Below are 9904 nucleotides of genomic sequence, written 5' to 3' on the forward strand. Positions count from 1 at the left end.
ATGAACTATTTGACAGTGAAACTGTGATGAAGCACCAAAGCAGAGAAGAGTCTACAAGCTGGTGGTGGCAGAGGTGAAGCAGGTGGAGACTTAGCTGAGGATCTCTAATTGTCAGGATGAGGTGGAGATCAGGAGTCTGAGAGTTAAAGCACACAAAACAGAGGCTGAGTAACTCACAGAAGGCAGCGAGACAATAACTGGACTCAAATAATGACGACAGAATTGAGCTCGACAGTGGACATGATGTTAAGAACAGACTAACAGAACAAACACAGGAATGCAGGCAGATGAGAGACTACAGGTCTGCTTTAATCAACTTATATAGAAGTTAATCTCTTCTAGTGTTCACAGCAAAATGAGAGAAACTCACTTCACTAAACCTCTTAACACAAGAAAAAGACCACGGTCTGTCAGGAGGACGCTTGCTGGTTTTACATCTGACAGAGACAGTCTGTCCTGGAACAAAAGACTGAGTCGGCACTTTTTCTCCCAGTTAATAATAAAGAATATCAGAGTTATTGAAGTTACAGGTTTCATGTTTCATGCTTCATGCACGACATTCACAGTGTTGGTTTTTGCCCAGTTTAGGTATTTGTGTCTTAGTCCTGTTTTTCCTTTGCTTTGTATTTTTCATGCAGTCTCAATGAACGCCTCGCTTTCTGGTAAATTCCATCCTGTTTCCACGTGTCTGATTTTGGGTCCTCTCACTCTCCGCTCCACACAATCTGCTGCTGCAGATCGTGACATTATTTGAATTATTCATTCTTTTTGTTAAAGTCTTTATTAGTTTCACTATTTGACTTGTCCAGGGTGTACCCTGCCTCTGACCTTAAGACAGCTGGAATAGGATGGGATGCATGTATAGTTTCATTATTATCATTATTGTCAGATCATCAGCATGTGATAATGTGGATATAATACCAAAATAGTAAAATGCCTTCTTATTTTGCATTTATTTATTACAGTTTTTTCATTTTTGATTTCAGACAACCAAACTGTACGATTAAGAAGAAAGCTGTGTTTCTTTACACTCAGAGGTTTTAGCTCAATCATGATGATACAAACTCTTTTCTTTCAGGATCCAGACTGGATGTCTGGAAATAAATCAATTTTAAATGAGTATTTTAAACAATACTTTGTCCTTCTGTTTTTGTTTTAGCATGCTAAGTATGTAAAAAAAAGTCCTGTTTAGAAGCGGACATGTCACAGTGCTGGATCTGTGACCCAGTGTTTTGTCTGTGTTGTTAATTTATATTCTTTGATTACTTTTATTCATGGTTTTGGTTATCTTTTTTTCTTAAGTTCTTAGTGATCCTAGTTCTCCCTCCCTCAGTGTCCATCTCAAGCCTGTGTATAAGCTCTTGTCTCCATGTTTATTGTTCCCTCTGTTGCACAGGCAGTCATGTCTCCATGTCTCAGTGTCTAGTGTCTGTCTCTGTTTTTGTTCCCCCAGTCACAGTGTCTTTTCTGCATCTACATATTCGTCATGCTTCCTGTTTTCTTCTGATAGTCCTTGTCCTGTGTTCAGTTTTGCTTCCCCTTGGTCTCCTTATGTGTGATTATTTCCATCTGTGCTCTCCTCCTGTGTGTCATTCCCTTGTGTGTTTCCTCTGCCTGTTGTCGTGTTGTCCCATGTGCTGTAAGTTTCTCCATGTTTCTGTCCATCATTCCTAGTTCCATGCTCCTTATTTCCTAGTGTTTCTGTCTCTAGTCCCGCAGAGTCTAGTTCTTATTTTCCATGTTCAAGTTTTGGTTTGTTTTTCGTAAATGTTTATTTTGTGCATTATTTCCCAACAAATAAAGCTTTAAATTTGTTTCCGTGTAAGAATCCTGAATCCAGGAACCTTCATGCTGCCTGCCATACAGCAAACATGACAGGACATTGAATAACAAACATTAGTATACACAGAGCCAGCCAGATGTAGAAGTGTGATGTGTCTCATGTGATGGTGTTTTAACCTGAGTGAGCACTTCATTTAATTATTCACGATATCCATATCCATTTCATCTTTCCAGGATATCAGTGTATTTAAACTTTTAGCGTCCGAGAGCCTGAAAGCTATAAATATTTTACTTTTTACCACTTTGCTTCAGTTTAGTTAATTTTATATCTAAATGTTTACAAATTGCATTTAATTCCTGTTTGAATCATGACATTAAAATGGGAAACAGAGACATTGTCCTGGTAATTTGATGTTTTTGTGTTTCTTTTTAAATTCTTAAATGGTTTTGTCCTGCCTTACCTCTGAGCTACTTTACTCAAATACTCCTGTACAGAAACATGTTATTAATATATGTTGTTTAATCCTGTCATGTCTGGCAGTTTATGCAATTTGAATTATGATCTGAATGCACTGTGGTGCCAAAAACATGTTGCAAGATCAGCTCTATAAGTTCTCTATGGTTCCTCTTGTTTCCTCTGCCTGTTGTCGTGTTGTCCAACAATGTGTCACCAACTGCTGCACCTGTAAGAAAAAACAAAGGGAACAAAAACATACAGCACCTGGAACACAAAGATATGAAAATGCACAGATACATAAATTAACAATCTTTTTGTGGTGTGTGTCATTGTCACAAAAGGTAGACAATAATGAGGGCAGGGAGGTGCAATAATGCCCTCCTGGGTGTCAGAGGCAGACAGCGATAGATCCAGGAGATCCAGGAGATCCAGGAGGCCAAAGCAGGAGAAGGAGGAAGGCCCCAGATGGGGCACCCAGAGGGTGAGAGTCTCAGAGAACCAGAGGCAACAGGCATCAGTCGGATGTCCTAGCACGAGCCGAGAACATTGCCCAAGGACCACCTGGCACGACTTTGAAAAGTGGAATGAGAGGCAGAGTCTTCAGCTCAGAGACGATCAGCTTCCAAGTTGAAGTCATGAATCACAATCACACACAAATCTGTGTTTATTGATACCAAATACAGTTACAATGCATTCATTGTATACTCTGATTACATTGTATAAAGAGTGAAATGCATGTTTGTTACTGCTTCTATTAATACTGTTGTTATGAGTGGTTATGATGCTGTTTAAGGTAAATCTGGAGGAAATCCATCAGTCTCTGCAGCTATCAGTTCAGCTCTTATTCAGTCTGAGGTAAAATAATATTAAAATGTGTAAACACATCTGTGCTGAGATAACTCTGAACTCTAAACTTATTTGTTCTCTATCATGTAGGAACGTCTGTGAGCAGTAATGTGGTTTTTCTGTAGCTCCTTATTTATTCATGTTGCTTTAAAATTTAAGACTTAAGATTCAAACTAATAAAATCATTTAAAGATTTCAAAGTTATGCTCTGATAAAGCAATTAACAAAGTGGAGTCTAAGCAATGATGGGAAAGAGGAAACGAATGCTGGATTCAAAAGTTTACTATTTAAATTTCTACAGCAGCTAATTAATAAATACTTAATTTATCTACTGATGTTTTCTGTGTGTTCAAAGTATTTGGTGGTCTTTTAATTTACAGCAATACACTCAATGTTAATGTTAATAAAATCAATAAATATCATACAGCTCAAGATAAAAAATAAAGTTTAATTTAAATAATCTAAACATAAATTTGAGGCTCAAAAACAAACACTCTGTTTACACAGTGAAAATCTGTCGTACAAAAACCTCTCAGCTGAAGAGGAACTGATCTGAAGCAACAGCTGCAGAACAAACTACAAGACTGGGAGGAACGATTACTTTAATATTTACTGTGGAAGTTCATTTGTGTGCACTCACAGTTTAACATTCATAAACTTATTGAATACGTTGTTAGTAACATGAAAAAGAAAATGAAGTGGTGTCCCCGAATAAAAAGATAAATGTTTAATGAGTCACAGAATACGGACACAACACTGGCTCCAGATGTTTAACACATTAACATTATTTTTAGATGACTGATGTTCTCTGCAGCCCATCAGTCTGACTCATTCTTAGTTTCTACATTTATAACAATAAGTTCAGATGAAAAGACGTAGCTGGAAGGTCCACAAAGAAAAAAAATTGTTGTTTTTGCTCATTAAAGATTTTTATATTAATCCAAGTTGTAAAATATAACAAGCTGTCATTAGAAATACAAATACTGTTGTCAGTGTTTCTGCACTGATGAGCAGCTCTTTTCTATTTGTAAGCTGTTAAATATTAAACTGATGCTTCTGTGGAGCTCAGCTGCAGTCCTTCATCACACAAATCCAGAAAATCATTGTAGTCACATCACAACTAGTGTCTATAATATTCTGATATTCTGCTGATTAACAAATCAAGCAGGCTGTTATAACAGTGTTTGTAGGGGATGTGTTCAGTGAAGATTTAGCCTCATTTGGATATTTCCAGCACAAACGAATCACTGTTACTGTTGTAAAAACCTAAAGTTATTTAGTCAGTTTCCAAAGTATTGATGTAGACAGAACAAAGAAGTAAAAAGTTTCTCTTTCAAATAATATCTTACTAATGCTTAAAAGTGTGACATTAATATAAAGTCCTACCTAAATCTGAAACCACTGAAAATAAGATGTGATCATCCTCCTGACAGACCGTGGTCTTTTTCTTGTGTTAAGAGGTTTAGTGAAGTGAGTTTCTCTCATTTTGCTGTGAACACTAGAAGAGATTAACTTCTATATAAGCTGATTAAAGCAGACCTGTAGTCTCTCATCTGCCTGCATTCCTGTGTTTGTTCTGTTAGTCTGTTCTTAACATCATGTCCACTTCAAGCTCAATTCTGTCGTCATTATTTGAGTCCAGTTATTGTCTCGCTGCCTTCTGTGAGTTACTCAGCCTCTGTTTTGTGTGCTTTAACTCTCAGACTCCTGATCTCCACCTCATCCTGACAATTAGAGATCCTCAGCTAAGTCTCCACCTGCTTCACCTCTGCCACCACCAGCTTGTAGACTCTTCTCTGCTTTGGTGCTTCATCAGAGTTTCACTGCCAAATAGTTCATTAATCAAAATTTATTAAGTCTTCAATTATACTTTTTTTTAATGATCTCTGTTTAAACATACGATGACACCCTGCTCTTTAATTTTACTTATTAGGTTTTAGATCAGATTAAAATGTAGATCATAAAACAGCTTTGAGAGTAGAAATTATGAAGAGCACACAGATAATCTATGGTTGACATGACCTCAACATCTTATAGAGAAATATTTAATATGTGGATTAAAAAATATATTTAACCATTTTCACTGCACATTACACTTGATGTGTCTGTTTACATTTTTATTTTGGTCTGGTTTTACAAATATTACAAAATCTTAATTTTTTAATGTGCATTTATTAAACTCACAGAGTCAAAGAACATGTTTTCTCATTACATTTTTATTCTTTTAAGAGTTTGAAATATCAGCTTTACAACAGACACAAAAGGATGAAACTAGAGGAGATTGCTGCTCTGATTGTTGTCATTATGAGATGGAAACATGACTGTTTGATGCTTTTTTAAAAATCTGCAAACAAAAAGAAACAGAGAGAAAGAGGAAAAACAGCATGAAAGACTCAGTGATTGACATCAGGACTGGGAACACTGGTCTCTCCTCAGTATCTCTGAGACCGGAGTCTGGGAGCCCTGGGTGGCCTCACAGGTCACAGAGCCCACCTTCCCCCACTGGTCTGCAGTGAGCGTCAGGGTGCTGCTCCAGCTGTAGAGGCCGTCATTCTGCAGCACTCCAGGAGTCCTGCTCTCCTCCCCTCTGATGCTGCTGCTGCCACTGCTGTCGCTCGTCTTCCAGGACAGACTCCAGTCTGAGGGGAAGCCCTTGTTGGCCACACACATGAGCGTGGCCTTCCCCTGCTCCAGCTCCTTGTTGGAGGGACCCAGCACCTTCAGGGCGGGGCGGGTATCACCTAGGAAACACAAATCAGCTTAGAGGACAGGAACCACAATTTGATTTTCTCCGTTAAGAAGTTTCTGTCAGGTGTTTTTGCTGCTCCACCAGTCATTCACTCACACATTGTTTCACTTCCCTTTAAGAAACCTCTCATGCATATCAGCACAGAGAGAATCATCACACAGTTTGAGCTGAAATATGTTCAAACTACACTGGAAATAAAAGAAGCAGATGTGGAAACATTTACAGCAGAAGTTTGGCTTTAAAATGATTAGAAGTCTAAATCATGGACGACTGAAGACATTAGTGGACACAAGCACAGAGCAGCTACTCATTCATATAGATTTGAAATGTTATTGAACAGCTCACATGATTTCAAACTAAATCTGAAACATCTGACACGATAAAAACATCAGAAAGCAAACTTTGACTCATCCAAACAGCAGCTGATGTGGTGGAAATTTACAAACTAAGCATAAGATGATGAAGTTTACTCTTGTCTACATATATTTTACTGTGACAGAAATGTAGATTAAACAAGAGAAACTTGCAGAGCTCATCTGAATTAGTCCAGTAAAAAGGACAAACATCAAAAACTCAATTATTTTAAATAAAAAAAATACTTTTCTCTCATCTAAACAGCCTAACAAATAATTATTAAATAAAATGATACAATATTTAATAATAAACACAGTTTAATTAACTTACGTCCAACATCCAGTCTGGTTCCTCCACCAAAAGTCCACCACAGTGATACAAACTCATTGAGGCGCCGTACAAAAACCTCTGACTGTAGAGAGACACGGCTCTCTGACTCTGACAGACTGAATTAAAACTAAAAGCTCTCTAGACTTAACCAGATGTATGTATATGTAAAATATCCTCAATTCCACTCTGATGTTTTATACCATTTGTTAATATTCATTTTAACATTTATTCTGAAGCTAACTTTGTTTCTTCATGAAAATTGATGGAAAAAATATTTTACTGAGTTTTTTTCTGGCACACTGAACAGAAAAGTCAAGATAATTACAAGAAAGAAATCTGTTAAAGTAAAAGCGGTTTAAGTTTGACTTACTTCCAACATCCAGTCTGGTTCCTCCACCGAACGTGTACCACAGTGATACAAACTCATTGAGGCGCCGTACAAAAACCTCTGACTGTAGAGAGACACGGCTCTCTGACTCTGAAACAAACAAACTCACCAATATGAATTCTTTAAATCATAATTTCACGACATATTATTATTATAATTATGAAATAAAAATGAATGAAACACAATAAAACAATTTTCCAAAAATGTAATTTGCATTTACTTTAGAGTTTTTATCCAGTTTTGGTCCTCAGTAACCAAAAGGTTATGGCTGTGATATATTGTGTATTTTAGAGTTTGAAAAAATCTAAAATAGTGCTGTCAGCGTTAATCTTGTTAAAATGACGTTAACGCCATAACCACATTAAGATCAAACCTGCACCATTCTTTTGGTCCACTGCAGTGTAGTAGTCAAAAGAAAAGTGAAGTGGCCACAAATGGCCAGGATAGAGCCCAGAGGGTTAATGTGTAAAATGTATAAAAATATTATTGATTACAGGGTAATACATTAATGTTAATAGCAACTGTAAGCTTTTTATTTTGAAGTAAGAAGTATAAACGATGCTGTTACTGTCACAGGACCGAGTGGTCTGTACTGAACTGAACTCAGGCGCAGAAACCCAGAGCAGAGACAGCAGATGGTTTAACAATAATTTATTAGGCCTAAGCGCTCCAAATGTAGCAAGGACAAAAAAACCCTAACCCTGCAATTCTGGCTTGGAGGCAGAATAAACAGAGAGAAAAACAGATAAACACCATATACACATTTAAGTTCAGGTTTTAGCAGAAATAACACGTTACAGTTAGCATGTAAGAGATTTGGGAGAAAATTCTTTACAAAAACATAATTTACCAGACACTTTTATTAGTGACATACGTATCTATTGACATATAACAGACAATTTAGCAAAGGCTAACTAACATCTGGGCAATAAAAAACAGAGCAGAATGTAAGTTTGTCTTTGTGACAAACGCTACAATGTTAATGCAGGTGGAATGAGAGACATAAATAAAGTGCAATATGCAGTAAAGGGAACAATGTGCACTGATGTCAGAGAGAGAAAAGTAGTGAAGTGAATTTGTTCAATAACAAGCAAAAATCTAATACGTTTGAAACTGACCACTAAAAGCTAACCAGAGGTGTCAAAAGTACACACATTGCAAGTTTAGATACCTCGGGGGTCTGACCGTTGTTGTAACGCTAACAAAGTGCCAACATAATCAGTGTAAGCAAACTAGATGATTCCTAGAATTATATAATTATTAACGGCAAATTTATACATGACAGACTCTGTCCCAACCTTTACAATCCACTTGCAAGGTTTCCACAGACGATGATCCATGCAGGAACGCATTTCGGCCTACTGTAGAGATCACGTGTTTCCGGTTAGCATGGAGGTCACGTGCTTCCTGTTACTGTGGAGGTCGCAATATGGCGCTCCCCAGTGGCTGCAGCCCTTCTCTGTGCATGGGGCTGCACGCCACTAACACGTTAACGATCTAACTGCGCTAATGCGTTGACGCCGTGCAGCCAACGCACGGGGCGATCTGCGTTAACTCGCTAAGAGAGATTTGTAGTGTTAATGCAGTTGTGGCTTCAACGTCATTTTAACAAAATTAACGCTAACAGCTCTAAACATTAAAATGTACTTTTAACCTACAGTCACTAAACTTCAAACTGCATCAAAAAACTATTTTGTGTGTACTCCCAAACACAGGTTACAAACGATAAGGAGCAGTTATTACACACTACATCACAAAACCTGTTCAGGGCATGAAACTCAAGTCTGTCCAGTGTCACAGGTTGTCCTGATATTCTACAAAACATATACAAATGTGAAGTTAAAACAGAGATGAATGATTCTGAGCTGTGGTCAGGTTTAACTTTTGCATCCTGTGGTCAGCATTGTACATCATTGTGAATCACTGAAAGTGTGTTTAATTGAGTGAGTTTTCTAAAAATCTAAAGTAAGTTTTACAAATTGAACCTTTCCTCTGAATATTTTTTAAATGTCCTTCACTTTTGAGGCCCTGTTTACATGTGCAGGCGTCTTTTGGAAAACAGACTTTTCTATTTATTCTGTCCTGCTTACATGTTAACAGCACTTTAGTCCAAGACAATCCAATACAAAAAGCACATGGCCCAAAAATCAATGAAGTTTCAATGAAGCTCCAGAGGACGACCCGGAGGTCGGCAGCACAATAGCCCACGATCAAATAGTTGTGGGGGTCGACAGCTTAACAGTTGATACCGATGTAACTCTGGGGGCAACCAGGAGGCCTGTGGTGGCGAACTGCATACAAAGCGGTGACGTCGTCGGTGAGGCCATGGCAGAAAAGCCCCCAGTGGCTTGGCTACACACACTCTGCGCAGGTGCATAGCATTGGCTTGGCAGGCGTCAGGCACGCTGAATGTCACGGCAGCATGAGAGCCACGAATAGTGGAGCTGCTGGCGACGGATTCGTAACTGAGACGAAGCCGAACCAGCAAGCACGGGGACTGCTGGTGGGGACGAATCAGAAACGGCAGGCGTGCAGTCCACTGGCAGCTGCAGCCGCAGTGGGCAGAGTAATCCAGCAACTCCCGGGCTTGGATCGTCTCCTTGGCTCGGACCAGATAGCAGATCAGCACCGAAGCCGACGGGATCTCCAGCAGTTCGGGATTGCCGTGAAGAATCACCTCCATGGTGTTTACTCCCACAAGCTTTGTCCACACATCCGAGGTGCCAGAGATGTATGCTCACAGGTTCCAGAGACGGGGACACCCTCCTCACGAACAGCATCCACTGGGTCCATCTTGCGTCAGATCGTTCTGTCACGGCAGGGTGTGCCTGTGCTTTTTTGATACAGGACCCAAAAGCAGATGATGACAGAGGAGTTGCAGGTTTCAGCAAAAAACAAGCCTTTATTTGGGTTGAGGGCTGAACCAAAAATGAAAACTACGAAAAAACTATGAGAACTGTGACAACAGTGACAATTGTGGTGGGTATAACAGACGACC

General features: G+C 38.9%; 1 protein-coding gene across 1 annotated transcript; it reads right to left on the reverse strand.

Moving 5' to 3' along the window:
* Positions 1 to 5295: 5295 nt before the first annotated feature.
* On the reverse strand, positions 5296 to 9589 carry LOC146643109 (immunoglobulin lambda-like polypeptide 1). Its single transcript, XM_085396931.1, has 3 exons — positions 9269 to 9589; positions 6519 to 6600; positions 5296 to 5826 (listed from the first exon to the last, which is right to left on the reverse strand). The coding sequence occupies exons 1-3, from the start codon at positions 9587 to 9589 to the stop codon at positions 5492 to 5494; spliced, it is 738 nt and encodes a 245-aa protein (XP_085253057.1). The 3' UTR covers positions 5296 to 5491.
* Positions 9590 to 9904: the final 315 nt, after the last annotated feature.

This window comes from Rhamphochromis longiceps, linkage group LG22, assembly GCF_057381845.1.
Source record: "Rhamphochromis longiceps isolate RC_006_pf linkage group LG22, R_longiceps_female_GT1.1, whole genome shotgun sequence".
In the NCBI taxonomy this organism is placed as follows: domain Eukaryota; kingdom Metazoa; phylum Chordata; class Actinopteri; order Cichliformes; family Cichlidae; genus Rhamphochromis; species Rhamphochromis longiceps.

Excerpts from the sequence above, each read along its gene's own strand:
- LOC146643109 (XM_085396931.1), bottom strand. The coding sequence starts at position 9,589 with ATGGAGGTGATTCTTCACGGCAATCCCGAACTGCTGGAGATCCCGTCG. Across the intron at positions 6,601-9,268 it reads ATGCTATGCACCTGCGCAGA|TCAGAGGTTTTTGTACGGCG; the intron begins GTGTGTGTAGCC and ends GTCTCTCTACAG. Across the intron at positions 5,827-6,518 it reads AACCAGACTGGATGTTGGAC|GTGATACCCGCCCCGCCCTG; the intron begins GTAAGTTAATTA and ends TGTGTTTCCTAG.